The sequence below is a fragment of the Dryas octopetala genome, chromosome 1 (genome assembly GCF_963921425.1).
Source record: "Dryas octopetala chromosome 1, drDryOcto1.1, whole genome shotgun sequence".
NCBI lineage: Eukaryota > Viridiplantae > Streptophyta > Magnoliopsida > Rosales > Rosaceae > Dryas > Dryas octopetala.
In genome coordinates, this window is record NC_141366.1 from 15589478 (window position 1) to 15614406 (window position 24929).

A 24929-nucleotide genomic window follows, 5' to 3' on the forward strand; every position below is an offset into this window, starting at 1 on the left:
TCGACTCATTGAAGTGGATCGGCCTGTAATCGTGTTTTTGCAGGTGGGTCGCCCGATCATAGGCTTTTTCGTTTTGGACTAAAAAAAAAAAGCCATACTTTATGTAATAAAATGTATTTAATTTAAGTATTTGTTTTGTTGGGAAAATGTATTTTTTCTTAACAAGTCAAACGTGTCTTGTTGTATTCACCTATTAATTTTCGTGTTGTGTTCGCGTTGACATTTTTTTCACTCGTTGGCTTAACAACTCATGTCGTGTTCACCCATTAACTTAACAACCCGCATAATACAATTCGTTGCTAGGTTTAGGTAAGTCACATGATTTCTCATCTTCCATTTGTTTTTCTTATTATATGTGATGTCACCTATTAAATTTGATTTTTCTGGTGTGTATATATTTTGCGGTTAATCTTAACTAATTCAATGTTTGCCTAAAAATCTTCTTAAAGAAATGTATGTCTAACATGTGATGCGATAAGAGTTTCTGACACATAATGATTAGAGAGACAAAAGTATATACTCGGTCCATAAACTTTCTTCATAAAGAAATGTATGTTTAACATGTGACGGGATATGAGCTTTTGACACGTGATGATTAGAGAGACAAACTATACACCTATTAAATGAAATATCTTCATAAAGAAATGTATGTCTAACACGGGACAAGTGATGAGCTTCTGACACGTGATGATTAAAGAAACAAGTTTATATATCTGTTACATAATATTTTCTTTTAAAAATTAATTTTTTTTAATTAAAAGTCAAACTTGAAACCACCTCATTTACTCTCAATGGAATCATGGAATTGGATTTGGATAAATAGATTTATATTTAGATGTAGCAAACTAGCAACTAGCAAATTAGCAATCAAGCAAGAATTTTTTTTTTTGGTAAAAAGCAATCAAGCAAGCATTGCCGTGTAAAAAAAGCTCATATTTCAGTTGATGCGTCTCTCAGGACTCTTCAGTGGCTCAGTGAGTCCCCAGAGAAAAAATTCAGATCCATGTAACAAGTCAACCCACGTCACCCTCTGACAACAAAACCTTCCAAAACACAACAAACACAACCCGAAATGACCATTTTGCCCTTCCCTCCTCTCCCCCCGTTCTGAACAACAAGAACGAACCCCACTCCCCCCTTTGACAGTTTGACTCCCCAAACCCACCCAAACATCCCATGGACTCCTCCGCACTCGACCGAGCCTCAGCTCCCTCCGAGTCCGATGACCTCGATCCGGGTCGACCCGAACTCCCTCCCAGCTCCGACCCGGCCCTTTCTGCTTCTGCTGGTGGTGGGGCCAAGTACAAGCTCATGTCCCCGGCCAAGCTCCCGATCTCGCGGTCTCCCTGCCTCACCATCCCTCCCGGCCTCAGTCCGACGTCATTTCTCGAGTCTCCCGTCCTCCTCTCCAACATGAAGGTCAGCTCCGACGTCGTTTTGGGTCCTCCTTTCTCTAATTTTCTTTTTACTCAAAGCTTTTGGTTGCTGTGAGGAATTGGAAAAGCAAATGCTCTTTTTGAATCTTAGGCTGTGTTTGGCTCTGCTTAGTGAAGTGTGGGAACATAAACAGTAGCAAAAATGATCTTTTAACTTCTTCTTTTTTTTCCTTTTAAATTGAAGTTTGCTTTGAGTTAAATGTAAGGCTTTGTTTGGTTGCTGAGAAAAAGGAAATGGTAGTAATTGAAGTGTTGAAGTCATTCTACTGCCTGAGCTACACCTTAGCAGCGAAAAAGTTTTAATCTTTTAATAACTTGTTCTCAGGCATTTTCTCTTTGTAGGGGAGCTGGATTTTACGGCTTGAGCTTTTGCCTCGTGTTATATGCTATACTGGGGAATTTTAACACTTATAATTGATGTGATGTTGATGATGAGTGAGCTAAATGGATGCTCCTTCTTTCAGCAAAATTCGAAAATTCTGATTACAATTTCCGTTTGTTTTGTTGCAAACAGTGCAATTTATAAATGGGTTTGCTGAGAATATTAGATTTTTTAATATACCAGTGAGATTTTATATATGGGTGCTTATGACGGGACCCCAAGATTCTGATGCTTTGTTGTTGTGTTAGAGTAATGTAATGCTAGCACTGGCCTATTGGTTCTTTCTCTTTATGCCCGTATAGATTGTTCGAAAGCAATTGCTTTGGGAATATGGCGCTTTCGCTTACAACTCTTTGAACTTGTGTTGTTCTTTATTATTATCTATCGTCAGTGTTGTTTTTTCACATAATGAATCTTTCTTCTTCTTTTGTGCTTTGTTGGTGGGTTTAGCCTTTTGTTTGTCTTTCTTTAAAATGGTGGCAGTGGATGTAAGCACGACGAAAACATTTCCATTTGTGTATGCAGAATAAGGATTAGAGAGGTTGTGGGTCAAGGTGCTGAGAAAAGTTATGATTGACATGTGTTTTTATAGAGGATATGGCCCTTCATTGTGCTAATTGTGATTAGATATGATTGTCTTATTCAAAGCATATTACAATAACTTGAGTTTTATGCCTAATTGATATAATACTTTGCTCTTACCCATCTTTGTATTGGTAACGGTTAAGCTTGTTAGAGTTATTGTGGTAGTATAAGGTGGATAGACAAGTTACATCTCTGTTAAGTGATGCCACTCAGAAGGATGCTTGAATGATTGTCAGAGTTTCCTGTTAATGAACAGATATTAAAGAGTATGTCAGAGTACTGCCAAATTTTGATTGTTCAAATATTAAGGGCTTTGATCATGCATGGATAACTCGTGGGCCTCTATCTTCTTGTCATTTTCCTGTTTTCTTTAGTTTCCTGTAGAGTCTGTTTTTTTCTCTGTTCTAGTTCTTTTATGGTTTTTTTTTTCTTTCTGCACTTGCCACCTCTGGTCGATAAAAAGGCTTCTGGATCAGGAATTTCTGATTATGACTTTTAACTTTTTTTTTGGTCTTGCAGGCAGAACCTTCCCCAACTACTGGGTCCTTTTTCAAGCCTCAAATGGTGTATGGCTCTGTGAGTTCGACTACATATACAGCAACCACAGTTTGTTCTGATTTCAATACCTCTGACGACAGAAATTCTGGAAGCTTTGAGTTTAAGCCCCATGCCAGATCAAATATGGTAGTTTCTTTATGGATTATTGATCAATTATCATTTTGTTAGCTGCATACTTGAGCACTACGTTTTATATATGGAGAGATAGAAATGGTGGCATTGATCCAAAGTTTAGCTGATTTTTCTTTGGCCTATTTTGTACACTAGGCAAACTTGCAACATCATTGGATATGTAATGCTAAAAAACCTTATAAGTTCCTGTTCTGCAACTTATGTATTTACTTGATCTCTTTCTGGTATTCCTTGCATACTTCCTTTGTGTGGCTAAGCACTAGATGATGAGTACTGAATTTGATTTTCTTGTGTCAAATAATACTCTATCAAGTTTATCTGCATTTCTCTTTTGATAAGAAACATTTTCTAAAGATACTGGCAGAAGGATGAAAATGAGAGGTGATAGATGAGTCGTCCTATTGAGATGGACTTCATATTTTCCCTTTAAATTATAGAAGAGTGATATCTTGATTTAAGTCATTATAAATTTGAAAGTGTGCCAAACTGGCTTTAAGGTACTGGTTGCCTAATGTTATTCATTTATTCAAGGTTACTACAGATTATAATCACCACAGAAATGAGCAGCCTGGGCAAGTCCAAGGCCAAGGTCAGTCTCAATCACTTGTGTCGCCAGCTTTGGTTAAAAGTGAGATGGCAGTCTCCTCAAATGAATTGAGCTTATCAGCATCTGTTCACATGGTCGCTTCAGGATCTAGTGCACCTGCTGAAGGTGATGCGGATGACTTAAGTCAGAGGGGACATCCAAATCCTGGGGTCCAAACATCACAATTCGATCATAAAGGAAGTGGGCCTTCAGTCATGTCTTCTGATGATGGGTATAACTGGCGAAAATATGGACAAAAACATGTTAAAGGAAGTGAATTTCCTCGCAGTTATTACAAATGTACCCATCCTAATTGTGAAGTGAAGAAGCTATTTGAGCGATCACATGATGGACAGATAACTGAGATTATCTACAAGGGTACACATGATCATCCTAAGCCTCAACCTAGTCGACGATATAATACTGGTGCTATGATGGCTATCCAGGAAGAAAGATCTGACAAGGCTTCAGCTTTGACTGGCCGAGATGGTGAGCATCAGAGTAATATTTTTTAGTTTTTTATAAATAAACTAATGTTCTTTTGTCATCTTGCTAATTCTCTTTTTCTTCTCTAATTTATAGACAAGTCATCCAGCATCTATGGACAAATGCCTAGTACCAATGAGCCAAATAGTACTCCTGAGAGGTCTCCTGTGACAGGAAATGATGATAGTGTAGAAGGCACAGGCTCACTATCAAATAAGATACCTGATGAGGTTGATGATGATGACCCATTCTCGAAAAGGAGGTATAATATTGAAATGCTTTATGTTTTTCTTGTGTTGCTCATGCTCCCTAACTAACAGTGTCAAACTTTATTGACCAGGAGGATGGATGTTGGTGGGATTGATGTCACACCAATTGTTAAGCCTATCAGGGAACCGCGAGTTGTTGTTCAAACTCTGAGTGAGGTTGATATATTGGATGATGGATACCGCTGGCGCAAATATGGTCAGAAAGTGGTGAGGGGAAATCCTAATCCAAGGTATGGTTTATCATCATGCAGACAGTTCACAATGATAGTTCTTACTGATTTCATCTGTTTCAACATGTAGCTTCAGTGCTTATTTGATAATTTTGTGAACACTTGTAAAATAATTTGACTTTTGTCTCTCATGGATAATGGATGATTCTGAAAACAATGCTACGAGCTAATGGCGACATTCATACAAATAATTAATGCCCAATCTCTCTGGTATGACATCTGGTGGTGTGCTACCATTATGGTCTGTGAATTATAAATTGGTTTGATCTTGTAAGAATGGCTTTTTGCACTCCACTCCCCTCCTCTTTCTGTGGCCAGAAATTGAGGTCACTTTAATTTCATTTTGTTCCCCGTTAAGTAACTGTTTGCATCAAATCAAGTTTTGGTGTCGGTAATTATGCACAATTCTTTGTAGATACTGTTGCATTTCCTATCATTTAGTTTAAGGACTGGTTTATGTATACTTGTGTCACCACCCCTAGCCACTTTCCACGTTTAATCTAAGAAATTAGAGAATTGTGCAGACCCTGCTTATGAAAGTGAATCATAAAGGAGTCTTGAACAATGTTATACAGATTGTTGCAGTAAATGGTACATTGGTAATGTGGCATGATGTTTACTGCATTGATTCTTATTAGAAAGCTTCCTAAACAAACTCACAAGGCATAAAAGAATAGATTCTAGATGTTTTCTAGATCTCTTTCTTTTATTGACTGTCCTATAAGTTTTTGGACCTTAGAATGTATCCTCATTATTCTAGCATTATGTTCAGTGCTTATTTAAAGTTAAGTAGTTTGTCTTTTTATCATATAAATTTAATGTATCCTGATAATTTTGAAATCACAATGTTGCTTGTGATAACTAGGGAGTGGTTTTATTTCTAACCACCACTATTTTTTTAACACAAAACTCGCAACACCCCCAATTTTTGAAAACTACCCATAAATTCTGGTGGGATGAGCAGAAAAGGGGGTTAGAATAGAAGCACTCATAATAAGGTACTTCTTCTAATTGCAAGTTTGTGTGTATATATATGACTGACCCTTCATCTGTGTGCCTTACACTTGGCTCTACTCATGTTAATGGCAATTTTGTTTCCCAAACAAGTTATGTGTATTCTCATCATTCTCATATGTTTTGCAGGAGCTATTACAAGTGCACAAATGCTGGATGCCCCGTTAGAAAACATGTGGAGAGGGCATCCCATGATCCAAAGGCTGTTATAACTACATATGAGGGAAAACACAACCATGATGTCCCAACTGCAAGGACTAGTAGCCACGACACTTCAGGACCAACATCTGTGAATGTTCCATCGAGAATTAGATCAGAAGAAAGTGACACCATAAGCCTTGATCTTGGAGTCGGGATCAGCTCTGCTGCTGAAAACAGATCCAACGAGCACCTGCAGCTGCACTCTGAACTTTTGGAAAGCCAAACTCACAACAGTTCCAATTTTAGGGTTGTTCAAGCTAACCCTGTTTCGACGTACTATGGTGTTCTAAATAGTGGCATGAATCAGTATGGATCAAGAGAAAATCCAAGTGAGTCGCGTAGCATTGAGATTCCACCTTTAAACCATTCCTCTTACCCCTATCCACAGAACATGGGAAGAGTACTAACAGGTCCATAGAATTGCTTACGATGAAGCCAACAAAAATAAGCTGCTTTTCCCCTTCTTTTTGCATGGGTGAAGGTCAAAAGGGCAACACGATTTCAAGAAAAAGAAAATGCATTATTCTTCTTTGTCTAATTCAAAGATGTGGTATTATTAGGTGCCTGCTGCGAAATGCCTTCTCTGTCCAAGTAATGTATTATCCGTATCATTAACTTGTCAGGGAATACTATGTACAAATATGAATTATTACTGATATTATATTCTGAGTCTCTGACAGCATGTGTTGTAATTCAAATGCTTAAAATGTACAATATTTTAAAGAAAATTTTGTTTCTTTTACCCTTTTTAATGGGCTTTTAAAAGTAAACACAGTACTTAACAACTTATTGTGTTGCTACTTTAGAGTTTAGAGCCTTAAATTTGCTTGACAGTGTGAATTTTCATGTCTTGTGTTCTATAATATGATGGTCCCAGAGTGAGGTTCAATGCTGAACCAGTGTGGCTCACTGTGGCCAAATGGGTTTTTAACCTTACTGTGTAGAAGGGTCTGAAATTGTCAATTTGTTCCTTTTGTAAGGAGACAAGGACAAATGTCATTACTATGGTTTTCAGTGTGGGGTAAAAAACAGCAGCTACTTGTTCTGGGTGCATGTGAAGCAACTTGATAAGCTTAACTCCTATACAAAAATGAAAGGGGTTTTTTTTTTACTCTCCTTATTGTCATATATGCAGATTGCAAAAAGAGTTCAGACTCTCTTTCAATGATTTTGTGTTTATGTTCACAATTTTGTTGTTCAAAACTTTTATTTAATTCTCAGTATATTATAAATCCTAAATAATATCTGAAGGGTCTCCTCCCCATTGACCAAGCACATTACAAGCCTATGAATCAAATGGATCAAAGTACCACTGGGGTCACTTTTCTGGACCCTACAATGGAAAAGAAAAAAGAGAGTGGGAAATAAGAAAGGAACAAAACAAGATGAAAACTCATTATAGCAGAAGAAACTAGAAGAGATTCATACCACACAATGGGTTGTCTTTCTTGGCTTGTAGTATAACTGAAGCAGCAGGTGGAGTTATTGGGTTTTGGAACTTTTCAGGGACTACTCATTGACAGTACGTATCCAATTTGTTCTTTAAATGGGTTTGTATATATAGAATACAAAACTCCTTAAATTCACAAATTTGTCTTTTTAATTCACGAGTTTGTCTTTGCTTAGAGCCTTAGAGGGGAATTTAGCTCCATGCAGCCACGTTGTGGCCCAAAACTCCACCTCTTCAAAGTTCTAGCAGCCCCCCTCAATGTACACATCTATTTGTTTAATTTAGTCATGCTGCAATTATAAGTTGATTGGTTCTTGTTCTTATTGAGGATTTGGATCCATCACACTCGTGACTTGTGAGAAGTGACACAATGTGTCCAATTTATTAGTTCAGGTAATTATAATCAATTAATTATGATAATCAATATGCATCAGCAAAAATTGTATCAGTTTCAACTTAATTAATTACTGACTAATTATTAGTTTAGTAATATTTATCTTCATAATATGGAAGAGATCTTAAATTTGAATCCCCCTTCGTTAGGATCAGAAAAACAAGTTTTTCTTCTGTGGTACAAATTGTAGTTATCTAAAACTGGGAAGATTGGCCTCAGCCCTCTACTGTGCTAAACGTGGCTCAACTCCTGCCTTCTGTGGTTAATCTAAAAGATGGTGACTAGAGTTACCAAAATAGATGTGACAAGTCACAACATCCCTTATAAGTACATAGATGGAACAATAACAGTATCCTAAATACAATCAGACACCAGTTAAAAAACTTTGAATATTATGGGTGGTTTTGTTTGTATTCAAGCTTGAAAGACCTGCAACTTTGCAAGGATAAAATAACAGTGCAGTGAAGCAGAATTCACACAGGGACACTCTCATTCACTCACTCACTCACTCACTCACAGAGAGATGCATGCAATGTGGGCATCGTTGAAGGAGAATGTGAGGTGTAATGGAAACAAGTTACTGGCAGATGTAGTTGGCCGGCCTGTTCAAAGATGTAGCAAAAGAAACAACACTTCGGGGAAGACAAATTTGGATGCTGAACTTGTGCTTGTTCATGGCAGAGAGACTCCAATCCAGGAACTGATATATCGCGGAAGCTACACACAAGCACAGCTATATGGTAAATGTCTTGCTCCTCATTTTGCTTTATAACCATATATAAGTTCTTTAAGGCTTTTGAATTAAATTTTTAACAGTTAGTTGCTGCATACACTGCAACTAGAGAAGTTCAATGTTGCAGGAGCCACTTTAGAAGGTAGAGGGAGAGATATAATACAAATTCACCTTCACTCCCTGTAAAAGTCCATATAGTACAGTTGTAGATGGACACAGATTTCAATTTTTGTAATTTAAAAGATTATGAAGATGTGGTTAACCTATTACAAGGTGCAATATCAGAAGATGCTGTCAAAAGAGACAAGATACATTTTTTATTGACATCCAAACCTCTTTCAGAAGGATATGACAATTGACAAGTAATTAGAAACTTTTTCATCTCAATTTTTATTTTCCATGCATCAAATTATACTACATATTATTCTCTTTTTTTCAGGAATTATTCATGTAGACTGGAAAAAAAAAAAAAAAAAAAAAAAAAAAAAAAAAAAAAAAGATAGAATTTTTATGAATCCAAGCAGCACTGTTTATCTGGGCTGTCAACATATATAACTGCAATGGCTTGCAAGGCCTTACACTGGTTTATGTGGTGTCTTAAAGCTGCACCTCCTTATTGGCCAACTAAGGGTTGCATCTGCTGTACCCTTTGGTGGCTCATTTTACATCAATGAGGACTATATTGCATTGTATCACACATAAAATATGAAATTCAAGGTTAAAACTATCAACATCTCTTCCAAATGGTGAATATCTGATTAATATTTGGTGGTTTTAAGCTACATGTGATTAAAGTCCTATCTGGACAGCTACAAACCTACAACCATCTGCTACAAATGCTTGGAATTACTGTTTTAAGGTACATATTCTTGTTGTCTTTGATCAGAGCTGGACATTGGAGACCAATCAAGGAACATCATTGAGATGATCGTCCAGAAAGCATCGATGAATCCTTTGAAGCCGTCAAGCAGGATAAAAAGCGTTCTGAGGGTGAGAAACTCTATAGAAACGCTTGAAAAGTTTGAGAAGTACAGGGAGAAGGTAAAGATGATGGCCAAAGAAAGATACATGAGGCACCCGAGAAGCACAGTAGATGGAAACGAGCTGTTGAGGTTCTATGGAACAACCATGGCCTGTTGCAATGGAGAGTCCAAGCGAGTCTCTGAGCTTTGTAAGGCTCCAACTTGTCGAGTTTGCAGGATAATTCAATCAAACTTTGACACAGAATATAGATTGAAGAATGGGATTCAATTGAGTACAAGTAGTGAGGAATTCAATGGAAACACCATTACCATTACAAGGGGGAACAAGATAAAAAGGGCTGTAATAGTTTGCAGGACAATTGCAGGGAGCATGGCTAGCATGACTGACAGGGAATATGAAGAGTCTGATTCAATTGGAAACCAAAAACTGCATTCCACCTCAGAATATTTGATAGTGCAGAATCCCAGTGCTGTACTTCCCTGTTTTGTCATAGTTTTCACCTGATATGTATTTGCATGTAACAGGCATTATATAGCTCAGAACAATATATCAGTTTTAGCTTACGAAGTTTATAGATGCATGCTAACCAAGCTGCCACATATCTGTCAACCACTGCAGAAACTACTAACATTTAAGGCCAACTGTAATCAGAGCTTCTATACCAAATAAAATTTAGATCTTTAATTTTTATTTATGAGAGTTAAAAGTTAAGGTACAAAGATGTATATGGAAAAAAGGCTCATTTATTACTGATGAAGCATAATCTTACAACATAACAGTGCTATCACTCTACAGATGATATCCTAGCTGACCGAGAAAAAACACATTAGAAGACTATTAAGGAATACAAATAACAGTAGAAGACTATTAAGGAAGAGGTTCCATACAAGACCAAGAAACACATTGATTAGCTACAGGGCTTTATCTCCATGCACAAGAGGCAACAAGAGCTTGATTCATCCAGCCGAGATATAAAGCACCGTCCCTCTCTTCAAGCGTATACTTCTCAGAATAGCTCTGCAGTAGACTCTTGATAGTGCCATTTATTAAGGAGCTAAGTGGATAAGGTGAAAACCCAGCCATAATGAACCGTGACCTCCACTTACTGAGAAGCTCATGGCGTTCTACTCTTTCCACACCTTCACAAGCTATAATGTTAACAATTTCTCGTGCCAGACAATGCTGCTCAACATTGATCCGCTCCCTGTGTTCCCTTGGCAGAACCACATCAATTGAATTAAAAACAGCCCCATAATAGCTCAGTGTCTCAGCAAAACGGGGAAAGAAAGGGGCTGTATTGGTGTTCGATTCTTGTTCAACAAGAGTCACTACCTTGGGAGACAAGCTCTTAACCAGCCTCAGCAGCCGGTCCCTATGATTTTGAGTACTCACACTCTCATCTGGCATGTGGTGCAGCACAAGGGCAAAATTCACTGCAATCGCCTCACCAGGTTGAACTCCAAGGTCCTCAAGCTGGACCTCAGAAGCAGACATTCCAGCAGCATGGAACTCAAAGGGTACCTTACATGACTCTGCAAGCCTCGACAACCTCTGCCCCACAAGACCAAGCCCCCCTCCACGTGCATAAGCTGATGTGGAATCGTCTATGCCTGTGATCCTAATCTGTGGGGGTCCTCCAGGCCGAGTAGCTAAAGCCTGGATTAAGGTGATCCACTGGCTACCTTGAGCAATCTGAAAATCAATTATATGAACTCTACTTTCATCCTTTGTGGCTTCTGCAATCGCCCCATTGGCTGACATATACCCAAACTTGAAGTATGGGCATATTTCATAAAGCATGTGCATGTATGAGAGGAGCTCAGCACTGGCAGGCTCTTTGCATCTTAAGGCTTTATAGATAGAACTTCCTGAAGAGGCTAGCCTTGCAACTAGACCTTCCAACATGTAAGCTCCTAAACGTTGGATTGGCTCGCCTGAAACTGATACCATCTGACGTAAATTTGACATCAACCATTCAGTTGTTGACATATCATTATCTGACAATGATTTTGCACAAGCACAAAGCACCTCTTTCAGGTCACCTCTGGAGATCATCTCCATCATTTGTTTCCAGTACTCTGCTTCTGGTGAATTTTGGTTAGGCCCAACCTCATCTGTGATGGCATATATGTCAAGGACATCTGAATCATTTTCCAGCAAAACGCTTTCCAGTTCCCTTATCTTGTGCCTCAGGTCATCAACATCATTTGTTAAGCAAGACTGGTTGACTGGAGAGCCACAACAATGATACGACTGCAAATCTGGCTGTGATGCTGGACTTCCATTTGCTGAGAAACTTAAACTAGATGGAGAACTGTGAACAGGGTAAGTACTGGTTCCTGAGGATGATTCAAGGGTGCAGTACTGTTCAATGTTTTGTACTGAAAGATTTGTTCCTTGGATAACCTCATTAGAGGATGTTTGTTGGTCAACATTGTGGATGGGAGGCCAACAATAGGACTCTGGCTCTTCCACTGGCTGTTCACCAATTCTGTGATGTTTCTGTGATGCTCGCATTTTTGGATGGCCAATTCGTTTGACTTATTACAACCAAATGAAATACTACTAATTTGTTCTAGCACAAAAGTTCTCAATTTTAACTAACAACTCTCTGGTCATATCGAGCGAACCTTGGCCACTAACAACTCTCTGGTCATAATCATCTTGCAGAATGTAATGCAAATTTTGCTAGGAATTGGTGGGATATTAAAGAGAGGACATGTGCTGCAGAGAAAGGCAACAAGACAATTAGTGATATCAAGGTGGACAAAGCAAAGCTAATGAAGCAATATCTATGTCAGATCATAGCATGCACTCTCTACCTAAATCTAGTCAACATAATTTCTATCTGCCATGTTTTTAACATAAAATATAGCATTGCTTTCATACCATAATTATTTCTCTTTTCAAACATTTAAAGTTGAAAAAGAGGAAAATCATAAAGATATTTAGGAATCAAGTACACAGTTTTCCGCTTGATGCAGTAGTTATAGTTCCCTCTGACTCTGAGTTATAAAGTGACAACTTGAGATTCATTTTCTCTGCTTTGAACAAATAACCTAAACCTTGGAATTTAACCTTATCATTCATGATTTAGGATATAGAAAACGTCAAACATATTTGAGAGATTTTGGAAAAGGCTTTCAGTTAGAATTCTAAAGCTATCAAAATATCTTTATTCAAATGAACAAAAGGGAGCAAAAAACACAAATTCATGAAGTTCAAACCAAAAGGAGTCCTCTTTTTTTCCTGCATATGTGAGAGGAAAAAGATCCCACTCTTCAGAACTCAAACACCAAGCTACAAACTACCTTTAAAACCCATATATACTACCTCTCAGAACAGAAATTCATGCTTAAAATAACCAAATCAAAGCCACTAAATTTAGTAATTTACCACCAAGTTATCATCAAAACACTTATTTCATACTAAATGAACCCACATGTTGACCACATAAGCAAACAAAGCTGAAGGAACTTAGACAAGTGCAGCAAACATTATAGTCAAGAATCTTATTTGATGAACAACAAAAGATTGAAATGAGACTCACAAGATATTTAGTGCAAAACAGGTCCAGCTTCAACATCCAATTAACCGGTTTTTGACAAACCCATGACGTGTGATTATTACACCCTTCAGATTTCGTGTTCTTCTTTGCTTCAGAGTTCATACGAAGATCCAAAGTTTGTTGGTAAAATCATTGTCTCCTACCTAAACGATATGTGCCTCTTATATCTATGCTTACTTAACTAAAAACCCTCAATGTTCTCTTGAATTACACTGTTGCCACTGACATTGCTACATCAGCGGCTATAAAAAATTATTTAATGGTAAGAGAGTTATATTCTGTCGGCATAAATTCAATTTAAACACATAACTATATAAGATATTTCAACGGGGTTCATGAATTTTAAAATATTTCAAATATACACCCGATCTATTATCTAAATTGAAAATTAAATTTCTGTCCATTGATTCGTTGAGAGATCAATTAAATGACAGTTTGGCTTTTGCTGACCGGAATTACTTGATGACGTGACATTATCTTAGCAAACATTTCCCGCCGAATGAGCGACACGGGCCCACAATTTAATAATAATAGAGAGAGTGAGAGTTTGTGGGCCCGTGTCAGGAGTTAGGTAGACCCGTATCGCTCATTTCCCGCCAAATGAGCGACATAGGTCCACCTAACTCCTGACACGGGTCCACAAATTTATCATTTCTTTCTCACTCGTTGAACACAAGTAAGAGATTTATATTCGAATTTGGAGGAAAACGTGATGTTTTTTGGAGACTAAATGGTCAGGAGAGCGTTCGACGAGCGAGAAAGAGGTGATGGGTGTGTGAGCCTGTGTCAAGTGGACATGTGTTGCTCATTTGGCGGAAAATGTATGCTGAGTTGGTGCCACGTCGCCAATTAATCCCCGTTAACAAAAGCCAAGCTGACATTTAACTGATCTCTCAATAAATTGATGGATGAAATTTCATTTTTCAATTTACATAATAAATTAGGTGTATATTTGAAATATTTGAAAGTTCATGGACTTCGTTAAAATAACATATATAGTTATGTGTCTAAATTAAATTTATGTCTATTCTATTTCTTGGTCTAACTGCGAAACTTCATAAATTAATTGATCCTGTTGACCTCTCTTGTTGGAGAAATTGTATTCTGCAGTTATGGTTGACTTGTAACTTGTACGAGTCCATTTGAGGAAATTTAAGTGACAACAATATCGTGGAACATGAATTTGGAGTCCCACATGGTTTTCCATAGGACTAATAAAGTCAATGCCTCATATATAAGGGCTTAATTTGATCAATTCATCATCGTATATTTCAGAATATCACCTAAAAATCGTTTATTAATATGAACAATTTTACTTTTGTTTCATGTAGTTTGGATTAAATTTTATTTTCATCTCTCTACTTTCAATTATTTTGATTTTAATTTTGTATTTGACAAAACTGTTGCAGTTCAACATATTAATATTTTTATCTATTAAGTCATCAAATTTGTTATATTTTTTGTTTTGTACTTTACAAATTATTAGTAATTTAATAACAAATTTAACATTAAAGTACTAATATATTTTTAAATTGCAACGATATAAAATACATAATCGAAATTAAAACAATATACAGTTACGAAAATAAAACTTGAGCCAAATTATAGAAATCAAAAATAAAATTTAAGTCTTAAAAAAAAATACAAGTTCGTCTTACTTCATATTTTATTTTGTTTACTAATTAGGGTATATGTCGAAACAACTGTCCAAAAAACCCCAAAAAAGTTTTTTGTGTCCACTTTATTCACCAGTCAAACCATAATAAATGCATTTTGTAATCATATGTTTGGAGGGTAGGGGCCAGTAAAGGAAGAGATAGATAGAGAACGTACAAACTCTAACGCTTCTTTCTGTGTAATTGTGTGTGTCAAACAGTATTCAAGGCAAGCATGCATGACCCACACGTCCTTATCTTTTCAAATACACTTTTGCAATCAATCGTTATATATTTTACAAAAGTATATTTAAAAAGATATAACGATTGATTGCAAAAGTATATCAATCGTTATATACTTTTGCAATCAATCATTATACATATTTTATTCGACCAAAAACAAAAAAAATCGTTATATATTTTCCTTTTTGCATTAAATACTGCCGCTATTGTTATAAGACGAGTTAATTACACTTACACCCCCTGAGGTTTATCGTCTTTTCACATACATCCCCTGGGGTTTCAATAATTACACATACACCCCCTGAGGTTTTAAAACTATTGCATATAACCCCCTACAAGAAAAATAAATAAATAAATAAAAAAGAAAATATTTGTATTCAGGTTGGATCTTATACCTTGAATAATCTTATTAGGCTATTTAATCTTTTAGCATGCTTTTTTGCATAATTTTTCATCATTTTCGTCTCACTATAGGGGGTTTTATGTAGCAGTTTTAAAACCTCAGGGGGTGTATGTGTAATTATTGAAACCCCAGAGGGTGTATGTGAAAAGCCGATAAACCTCAGGGGGTGTAAGTGTAATTAACTCGTTATAAGACTTAATACTTTAATAGCTAGGATGGTAATTTTTGACACAAAATGATAATACATTTCGAATCTGATATAAACGACACTTTAGGCTAAGTAAATGACAATTTTGTTCCAAAGCACTAAAAATTAAGCTTTCCTTTGATGCATGGCCTCAGCCATACTAGCTAGCACGTGAAAAATGATTAAGGTCCTTTATCCACAGATCGAAGGGTTCTACATCACAGCATTAATTCTGTCTAAAGTTGTAAACTAAAACTTTCATGCATCTAAACCCGTCAACCATATTGTTGTCCATTGAGACTTTGTGAGTATAATATCATTTTCTTGGATTGCATAATATAGCTAGTCTTAGTATGCTAACTTTCTGCAGTAGGAATGGCTCAAAGAAAACAAAAATAGTTATAATGATGCTTGACTTTGATGCATGACAAACTAGTATGGTTTTCTTCGATCCACACGTACAGGTCATCAGGGTCTTCTTCAGCAAAGGGTTTACATAATGGCATTGTACTTTAATACAAGATAAGGACTCGTCTAACATAAGGTCTACCCTCTTGTGTTGATTTTTATGAATAAAAGGCAAACCTTTATTGTGGAAAGTGCATGGGTTGAACATTTTTTTCTTCATATTTTGCTTATCTTTACTGTCTAGAGCACTGTGTATACAGATCCTTCAAAGAAATATCACGTCGGCACCACATCATGCAGTTGTAATTAATAAAATATATATACATATATATATATATATATAGAGAGAGAGTTTATAGCTTATAAGCAGTTGCTTGGAGGATTTTAATGTCCAGTACGTCGCGTTGCCGATCAATTGACGTGTATGTATCAATCAGCAATCAGCGATCAATCGATAATTCGATATATACAGCAAAATTTTTGAAGTTCTGGCACAGCTTCTATCTATCTGCAACGAGTTCTATCATCTACGTCTTTCTTCATTTAAAAAAAAAAAAAATTTAATTTTTATCTCGACAGATTTTAGTACTCTAATGTTTGGTGCATATGATAGATTAGATATGATAAATAATTAAACTCACGTGTATTTAAGGAAGAAGTTTCTAACTTGAAAAAAATATATTAAAATGGATTAATCATAAGGGGAGACTAATCCTTCTCAATCTTCAAAAAAATGGTGAAATTAAATAATTTAATTTTTTCTCATCTTCTCTTTTAAATTAGAAGATATTTTTTTATATTTTTTTTAAATATACATGAATTTAATCATTTATCCTATGCAATGCATCAAACGAGACTAAAGTGCATAAAGTTGTTTAAAGTTAGAAGTTAGATTTTAATTTCAATTTTGAGAATTAAAAGTTTAAATGTAAGCGAATAATGAATAATGAGTGTTAATTAATCTGAATCTGAGAACAAATCAATAACAAGACCAACTAGCTTATAATATTTTAATAGTATTTCTCTCTATTAGAGAGATCCCAAGTTGGAATTTCCCAAGATTAAGGACAATATAAAACAGATGACAAGACCTACAGCTATAAGTTTCGGGCCTTCGTGCAGGTGCACACATTGTACGGTTGTACCTGTTTAAGGCTGTCTCAGTTCTTTGGGAGGCCCATTATGTCTGGGCAGCCTTTTCTAAGTTCAACTTTCCATTAGGAAAAGTGGTTTTAACCAATGATTTTTTTATATTTTTTTATCAATTTTGGGTCAAATTTTGAGTCCGTTTGACAAGCACATGGAGGTCAGTCCACGTTTGATTCGAAGATGTTAACCTTGGTGAGGACTGAGGAGATGAAGTTTGAAGATTCACCAGCTTGTTGAAAAGGATTAATAATAAGGCCCATTTGAGATTGTGGTGGAAGACAACTATTGTGAATGACAATTCTCAATCACTTACAGCAATTTTGGTGTTTGGTAAAAAAATTAAAAACTATTTTTTCCCACAATTCTTAACTCTTCACAACAAAAACAGAAAGCAGGTTTCTAAGTACTTTTGAAAACTGCAGTGAATCACAACAACAATGAATATTTTATTTTACCCATAATATCCTCATTGATTTTTATATTTTTAATTTGTTTATTTTAAATTAAAAAATATGTCCATTGTTAGTTATATTTTATATTGTGATAATTAATTATGATATTTTATTTGCACGATTAAAATTATAATATACCTAAAAAAATAATAGACATACTTATTTAATAATGTTGTTTTTAGAAAAATTAATGCTAATAAAAATTTGTAGCCAAAAATTTAAAAAACAAGTAAAACACATTTTATTTTTACCAAACAAATAAGTGAAATACACTTTTAGCATTATGTCTATTTTAGTAATTATACACAGTCACAGAACTTTTACATTAACATTTACCAAACACTTTGATACTGTTTTTTGCACTCACAGCACTTTTGAAAACATACTTTACCAAACACTCAGCTGTTTTACTTTACAGTTGACTTTACTTCACAGCTATTTTACATCACAGCTGTTTTTTCACACAGCAATACCAAATTGGCCCTAAGTGAATGAGAACTTGATTTGATAGAGATTTATGATTTATAATTTATAATTATTTTTTGTACATGGAAAAAAAATTTAACATTCACGTTATTAAAAAAGTCTAGTTAGTAAAACAACGTAAGTATTTAACTGATATATAATTATTTTTCAAATTATATCTTAGTTCGGTATACATTTATTTATTTTGCTTATAAACTAGATTAAAATAGCTTATATAATTAAGTGTCTATATTGAACTTACGACAAACTATTAATTAGTGAATCGGAAAACTTATTGTCCCGAGTAAGAAATAATGACAGAATTACACGAGTTTAGATTGAAAAGTTGTTGCAATTTTCACCGAGTCCTAACACTGTAGGCAGCAGAATGTGTCTGCAATGTGCTTCAAATCCAGTCAAAGCATAAAAATTGCGTAAAAAGTGCCCACTTGAAAGTTGAAACCTTTTATGAAAAAAGTAATGAGGCTGAAAATACAATTACGATCTTCATTACCCAGAAAAGAATCTTTTCCACGATTGCCATGGGAGAAACCCACCTGGAAATTAAAGAGACATTTATTTATTAGCTTTGACAAAACAGATCGAGTTTAATATTCATTCCTTTGAAATTCAATAACAAAGAATATGCATATGTATGAAGCAGACAGTAAAGCATACCACATCCAGGGCATCGCATATAGTTGTCTTTCTTCAAAACAAGTCCTGACCCTCCACATACCTCACATCTTTTTTGTGCTATCTGCCATTACATAATGAATATTTGATCATTGATTGCAATAAAATAAATGGATAGTTAATTAAATTCATGTGCTTATATATGATCATTGATCCTTCATTCCTAGTACTTACAATTCTTTTGCTGAATTCAATCCCTGCGACCACAAAAGGTGTAACTCCAGCTGCACAGAATTAAACAATTTAAAACAAATCATAACTAAAATTGGAGTATAATATGCATGCATAATAACATAAAATCAATAACGGGTTAAATTAATGATTGTTAGACTATCTGGTAAGAGAATATTTTCATAATTCGAGTAAATGCATACCTATAGCTCCGACAACAATTTGCCAGGTGAGGACGACCGGGACAGGATCCACTACAGCTGAGACATCGTTGATTGCTGCTGCAATCCTCCAAGCTTTTTTTGTGCTTGGATTTTTCATAGAAAGGTTGTTGTATCTTATTTTTCTGTTAAAGCTTGCATACTTTGTGATATTGTTGCTTCCAAATAGAGTGTTGGAGCTGCTTGTACTTGGAGTAGTACTTGTCATGAGTATGGAGGAGGAGGAGGAGACTGAGGCTTCCATTGTAGGTAGGAGAACAGAGCTGCCTGGACTTGGTCTGACTTGAGAGTTCACACTTGAGAGAGTAGTACATGTACATGACTGACTACTTGGTGTTTTGGTGACCACCAGTTTAATTTTGGCCACGTTGCCCATTACAGGCTACTCACTCATCAGTCCATGTGGATCACATCCTCCTCAAGATTCAAGAATCACTTCATCACTTGTTTGTGGTCATCTAGATACTACATTTAATTCATCCTCGTTTTTGAGCTGTATGATACAATTAATAATTAGAAGGAATTAGTGTCAAATTATTTAACATCCTTGATTAAATTTATTGGATTAAGAATGTCTAACACTTGACATAAACCCATTAATGATACATTAATCCATCACAATGTGACTTGATTGTCACCTTTATTTCAAGATTAATTGAGAATCGATAGTACTAAAATTTATATCTTTTATTATGTATTTAATAGATTTACATATGGGTTACATAGACGACCCTCATCTGTATATACTCCAAATAATGTCATTAGAGAATAAAAGATAGTTTGTTTAACAAACAAGTCGTTCACTGTTCTCAGCCAAACGAATTCATCCAAGTTATAATATATATATATATCTCATATATTATTAAATTCTAAAATCTTACATTCTCAATTATTAACACATGTACAATTTTTAAAAATTATTATTTAAGATTTAAGATTTTAAATATTAATTATTATACAAATGCTAGCATTTAAATAAATTAATAACACTAAGTATATACCACCGAGGGATATCACGGTCGCATAGAAAAATATCTCGTTTCGCACACAAGTATTTCCTCCAATGTCATTAACTCATTACCAGTTAATCCAATAATTAGTAAGAAATGAAAAAGGAAAGAGTCTGTCTGAACTCTGAACCCCAGAAAAGACATAGTTGGAAAGAAGATTTTTTAATTTTTTATAGCAGAAGTCAGAAGATAAGATAATATGTATAGGGTTTTAGGGTATATTCTTTCTCTCTCTAGAAAATGGTACCTCACTCTCTCTGCCCCTCCCATCCCTCTTCTTCTTCTTTTTTGAAACTCTATCATCACTCCCAATTCACTGTAAGTACCCTCTCAAATCTCTCCGGTGGTAAACGACGCACCAGTTCCTGCCGTTTCGTGGTGTTCTCCACCCACTCCAACCCCAAAATCCTCAAGTCCAACCGGAGGTCCCGCTATGGCCAGCCTCTCTCTCCCTATGACAAAGACGAGGAGGAGGAGGTCTCTCTTGCTGGTGCCGTGTTGGACGACGATTGGTTGCTCAATGTGAGTACTTTCTGTTCTATCTATCTGTTTTTCTTGAGCTGGTTGAATTGCTTGGTTTGGTTGTCTTTTGGGGGAAGTGTTTTTCTTGCTTTTGGAAGCAGAAAGTTGCATTTTTTTAAGAACTATTTGTGAAAGTTTCATTCTGGATATGAATACTAAGTGTAGTACTTCAAATATGCTGACTGTGAAGTACCCATGTGTTTGTTTATGTTAATTTGTAGTTTCTGGCGTTTTTTCTTTTGAATTATTGATTTTTCCCTTCATTTGTTGCTCAGAGGTTTGAGGAAAATAATAATAGGGAAAATATTGGTATTTGTGGGGTTTCCTTTTTCTTTGCAATGTTGTAAACATGGGGTTCTTGAAAATGTAAGAAGTGTGTGCCTTTTGTCTTCTAATGGGCCAAGAAATGCATTACATTTCATCATCAAACATTGAAAAGTTGCCGTATTGGTATAAGCTGTTGTATGAAATATTAATTTGGTAGGAGTGTATATCTTTGGCACATAACTACTTTGCTTTTTGTTTGTTGGAACTTCATCTGTTTGTCCTTTTGGATTGCTTTTCCAGGATGACTTCGCCGAAGTTTCAGAATTTGATGATAATAAAAAGAGGTCCAAATCACACAAGGGAGTTGCCAATGATAACTTGGATGGAAGAAACGGGAAGCACACTGCAGAGAAAAGTAGTATAGGAAACTATAATGGTGGTTCAAGCAAACCAAAGGATGCCAGTTCCTTGGATGTAGCTCAAAAGGGAAAGGTAGCATGTGAAGTAATATGACGAGCTGTCAGATTCTAATTTCAACTGTACCATTTTGCATGAAAGAGCTCATTTGTTTTCTTTGCTTGCAGATGTCTAAAAGGAAGAATATGGAGGATAGATACCCTCGGCTAACAGAAGAAATTGATTTGGATGAGAAGTGGCTACCCCTTATCGATTACCTAAGCACATTTGGACTTAAGGAGTCACACTTTATTCAAATGTATGAAAGGCATATGCCTTCTCTTCAAATAAATGTGTGCTCTGCACAGGAAAGGTTGGAATATTTGTTGAGTGTTGGTGTCAAACAGAGAGATATAAGAAGAATGATTTTGAGGCAGCCACAACTTCTACAATATACAGTTGAGAACAATTTGAAGTCGCATGTTGCTTTCCTGATGGGTTTGGGTATTCCAAGTTCCAGAGTCGGGCAGATTATTGCTGCTGCTCCATCCCTCTTCTCTTATAGTGTTGAGAATTCATTGAAACCCACTGTGAGATACTTGGTTGAAGAGGTCGGGATTAAGGAAAAGGATTTAGGTAAAGTTGTGCAGTTAAGCCCTCAAATTCTGGTTCAACGAATTGATATATCATGGAATACTCGCTATATTTTTCTTTCAAAGGAGATAGGAGCATCCAAAGATAGTATAGTGAAGATGGTTAAAAAACATCCGCAGTTCCTCCATTATAGCATTGATGATGGACTACTTCCTAGGATCAATTTCCTTAGGAGTATTGGGATGTGTAATTCTGACATCTTGAAAGTTTTAACTAGTCTTACACAGGTATGCTTACTTTCTTGTATGCCTGTCAGAATTCTATTACATTCTTTGTGACGGGGTTTATTTGTGCTTGTGTCTCAGGAAACAGTTTTTCTTTCCATATTTATGATTTTCTACTTCTTTTACCGAAAACCTGATCATGTTCTCCCACTTCACAAGTTAATTGTCTGAATCTTTAAAAGTTTCCTTCTTGTAGATTTCTGACATATATCCTTGCAGGTACTATCCCTATCGCTAGAGGATAATTTGAAACCCAAGTACAAGTACTTGATCAATGAACTTCGTAATGAAGTGCATTCCCTGACCAAATATCCTATGTACCTAAGCCTGTCTTTAGACCAGAGAATTCGCCCACGACATAGGTTCTTGGTTTCTCTGAAGAAAGCTCCTAAGGGACCATTTCCTCTAAGTTCATTGGTCCCAACTGATGAAAGCTTCTGTCAGCAGTGGGCTGGAACTAGTTTAGATAAATATCTGGCTTTCCGGCAGAGCTTACTGCTCAAGGAGTTTGCAAAAAAATACGAAAGAAAGGGATAACATCTTCCCTCTAGTTTGTCTTAGTTTACTGACAACGTGTTAGACAAGCAGAGCAGTCTCCCTTAGCAACTTCATCAACCTATGAATTTCAATGCACGAAACTGTCAACAAGGTTTCCGTGAAGTTCAGAGTCTCCAGTTATCATCAACCTGCAGTAAGCAAAGTGCCAGCGGAGTGATTAGCTTGTTTCTCACGTAGAGTGTATAAGTGATTCATCACGCATTCCAGTGCCATTATTTATTTATACAAGAGCTGCTCCAGTTTTGTATTCGCCGTTACATTCTCAGATCAAGGCATCTTGATGAGCATTATTTTTGAAGTTCTAACTGCTTGTGACTGATAAGACAGAAGACTGTCATCGTGAAGTATTATACTTTAAGGTGATTTATATTTTATTGAACAAGAGATGGTAGTTTCCTGGAAACTGGGTCTATCATTTGAATGTTCACATTGTGTTGTATTCCTTCATGTTAGTAGACGGTTTAATGCATCTATTTCTTTGTGCCATTGAATGGCCTTTCTTCAGATATCTGCTTCTTGCATTGTTTTTAGTGATTTTATACTTTCTAATGATTTATTAACCCATTGCAGGTTGTATTGTATTTGCATCTTACCAAGTGGACAAAGGAGAATCTTTACTAACTGCGATTGATTTAAAACTCAAGGGTGCAATGCTCTTTTTGTACTTCTTGTATGATTTTTCTGTAAGTTGAGATTTTGTTACTTGTTGAGCCTCAATGTTACCCAAGAGAGCAGGACTACTATAGCTTGTAAAAAATTTCGCTTTTCTTTTTCTATAATATGAACTTGCAAATGTTTATGTTGATGTTATTTGTCATATTTTATCTGTGCTTTCTTTTCCTGGGTGCTAAAGTTTGCCCCAACTATATATGCCTTTGGCCCTACTGGTATGCGCACATAAATGTGTCTTATCTAAAATGAGGGAATGTACTACTGTTTAGAAAGACCTTATGACGCAGCGTAACACGCAATTAAGATATATTAGGGAAAACCAGCGTTAATCCCTAAGAAAGAATCTGGAATCCACCAGAGAAATGAGAGAAATCTCAAGGTTTTCTGATTGAAAATAATAAAAACTAAAAATTACAAACAGCCAAAAGGTTGTTTAAATACGTTCAGAACCCTAGACGTTCGAAATTCAAAACAGAAATAAAGTGCAATTTAGGAAACTTATTCAAAAACACTAAATTGCTTATTTGAAGCCCTAAACGAAGGAATTTGGCCAAAATAGGCCCTCGGTCATCGCCTGTGGCCATGACTTGAATTTGTCTCGTCGTTCTCTTCGAATCAGTATATCATGGGCCCATTTCTGACACTGGGCTGGACTGAAGCTTGGTTCTTTTCTTGGGCTTCTGGCGGTCGAGTTGTTGTATGAACCGTTCTGCCATTTGTTCTACATCACCTTATTTGTTGAATGAGGGAATGTGCTACTGTTCAGAAAGACCTTATTTGTTGAATGAGGGAATGTGCTACTGTTCAGAAAGACCTTATTTGTTGAACTCCTTTGTTTATGTAGACCTTACATTAACGCCAAGCGTTGGTGTTAATGTAACACTTGCCTGAAAGCTAGTTTAAAAGGTTTAATGTCCTTGAATAATGAGGTGATAGTATTTTTGCACCCGTATTTATTTTGTAGTTTCTTAGTTATCAAAATTTGTGTCCATATCTGAAAACTAAAGAAAGCTGTTTTGATTGCATAATGTACTAAAGCATGTACCTAACTCCTATCAAAACCTTTAGATTATTTTTATAATTATTCTTTTTCTCAGTTTTGCTAGCATCAGATCAAGTAGATTTCAATTTTTTAAGAATTGTACAGGCCTGACCTATAAATAAGAGGATAGTGATGTTGTATTTCCCACTCACAGTTTAATCTGATTAGGCTAAATTGGCTTGTGATTGGTTTCCTCATATGGGACTTGACAAGGAGTGACATACAGCTGCATCTGCTTTCTTGCATGACATGCTTTCTCTTACAAGAGAGCACCAGTCAAAAGTTTGAGTAATTGAGTTGGATGACCTCACACTTGGCTTCCAATTTTTTTTTACCCTTTCTGTAACATGTAACATGGTGTTTTATATGTGGATGATTGAATTAAGATATATACTAGCAAAGCACCTATTAAATTAAACAAGTGCAAATACATTTATAAATGTTTACTTCCTCCTCGAGTCCTTGGGCTGGTCAACAGTTTGCCTATGTTGCAATGCAAGGCCACTTGGTTTAGAGTTCTCATAAA

The 24929-nt window shown here is 35.9% G+C and overlaps 4 protein-coding genes and 1 pseudogene across 5 annotated transcripts; 3 read left to right on the forward strand and 2 right to left on the reverse strand.

The window, feature by feature from the left end:
- The first annotated feature begins 1093 nt into the window (after positions 1-1093).
- Positions 1094-6666, forward strand: WRKY20 (WRKY family transcription factor family protein). The gene is made up of 6 exons (XM_086244653.1): positions 1094-1419; positions 2923-3087; positions 3625-4168; positions 4262-4427; positions 4506-4664; positions 5808-6666. Exons 1-6 carry the CDS (start codon positions 1177-1179, stop codon positions 6295-6297), a joined length of 1767 nt encoding a protein of 588 aa, XP_086100779.1. The 5' UTR covers positions 1094-1176; the 3' UTR covers positions 6298-6666.
- A 1433-nt stretch (positions 6667-8099) lies between these two features.
- LOC147298430 (uncharacterized) lies at positions 8100-10003 on the forward strand. Its single transcript, XM_086229553.1, has 2 exons — positions 8100-8463; positions 9343-10003. The coding sequence occupies exons 1-2, from the start codon at positions 8247-8249 to the stop codon at positions 9942-9944; spliced, it is 819 nt and encodes a 272-aa protein (XP_086085679.1). The 5' UTR covers positions 8100-8246; the 3' UTR covers positions 9945-10003.
- Positions 10004-10167: 164 nt separating this feature from the next.
- On the reverse strand, positions 10168-13131 carry LOC147298431 (scarecrow-like protein 21 pseudogene; annotated as a pseudogene). The gene is made up of 2 exons (XR_015124241.1): positions 12991-13131; positions 10168-12164 (listed from the first exon to the last, which is right to left on the reverse strand). The product of XR_015124241.1 is annotated as a scarecrow-like protein 21 pseudogene (transcript).
- Positions 13132-18278: 5147 nt separating this feature from the next.
- LOC147298432 (uncharacterized) lies at positions 18279-19363 on the reverse strand. Its single transcript, XM_086229423.1, has 4 exons — positions 19041-19363; positions 18841-18890; positions 18649-18730; positions 18279-18527 (listed from the first exon to the last, which is right to left on the reverse strand). Exons 1-4 carry the CDS (start codon positions 19300-19302, stop codon positions 18481-18483), a joined length of 441 nt encoding a protein of 146 aa, XP_086085549.1. The 5' UTR covers positions 19303-19363; the 3' UTR covers positions 18279-18480.
- A 716-nt stretch (positions 19364-20079) lies between these two features.
- LOC147298433 (Mitochondrial transcription termination factor family protein) lies at positions 20080-23494 on the forward strand. Its single transcript, XM_086229422.1, has 5 exons — positions 20080-20590; positions 21158-21349; positions 21442-22134; positions 22351-23048; positions 23260-23494. The coding sequence occupies exons 1-4, from the start codon at positions 20309-20311 to the stop codon at positions 22666-22668; spliced, it is 1485 nt and encodes a 494-aa protein (XP_086085548.1). The 5' UTR covers positions 20080-20308; the 3' UTR covers positions 22669-23048; positions 23260-23494.
- Positions 23495-24929: the final 1435 nt, after the last annotated feature.

What these genes read in the sequence shown, in the direction of transcription:
- LOC147298433 (XM_086229422.1), top strand. Translation starts at nt 20,309, where the DNA reads ATGGTACCTCACTCTCTCTGCCCCTCCCATCCCTCTTCTTCTTCTTTT. An exon ending in ACGACGATTGGTTGCTCAAT is followed by an intron (nt 20,591 to 21,157) that starts GTGAGTACTTTC and finishes TTGCTTTTCCAG; the next exon opens with GATGACTTCGCCGAAGTTTC. An exon ending in TTTTAACTAGTCTTACACAG is followed by an intron (nt 22,135 to 22,350) that starts GTATGCTTACTT and finishes ATATCCTTGCAG; the next exon opens with GTACTATCCCTATCGCTAGA.
- LOC147298430 (XM_086229553.1), top strand. Translation starts at nt 8,247, where the DNA reads ATGCATGCAATGTGGGCATCGTTGAAGGAGAATGTGAGGTGTAATGGA. An exon ending in CACACAAGCACAGCTATATG is followed by an intron (nt 8,464 to 9,342) that starts GTAAATGTCTTG and finishes GTCTTTGATCAG; the next exon opens with AGCTGGACATTGGAGACCAA.
- LOC147298432 (XM_086229423.1), bottom strand. Translation starts at nt 19,302, where the DNA reads ATGGAAGCCTCAGTCTCCTCCTCCTCCTCCATACTCATGACAAGTACT. An exon ending in AATTGTTGTCGGAGCTATAG is followed by an intron (nt 18,891 to 19,040) that starts GTATGCATTTAC and finishes AATTCTGTGCAG; the next exon opens with CTGGAGTTACACCTTTTGTG. An exon ending in TATGCGATGCCCTGGATGTG is followed by an intron (nt 18,528 to 18,648) that starts GTATGCTTTACT and finishes TTTAATTTCCAG; the next exon opens with GTGGGTTTCTCCCATGGCAA.
- WRKY20 (XM_086244653.1), top strand. Translation starts at nt 1,177, where the DNA reads ATGGACTCCTCCGCACTCGACCGAGCCTCAGCTCCCTCCGAGTCCGAT. An exon ending in CCCATGCCAGATCAAATATG is followed by an intron (nt 3,088 to 3,624) that starts GTAGTTTCTTTA and finishes CATTTATTCAAG; the next exon opens with GTTACTACAGATTATAATCA. An exon ending in AGGGGAAATCCTAATCCAAG is followed by an intron (nt 4,665 to 5,807) that starts GTATGGTTTATC and finishes TATGTTTTGCAG; the next exon opens with GAGCTATTACAAGTGCACAA.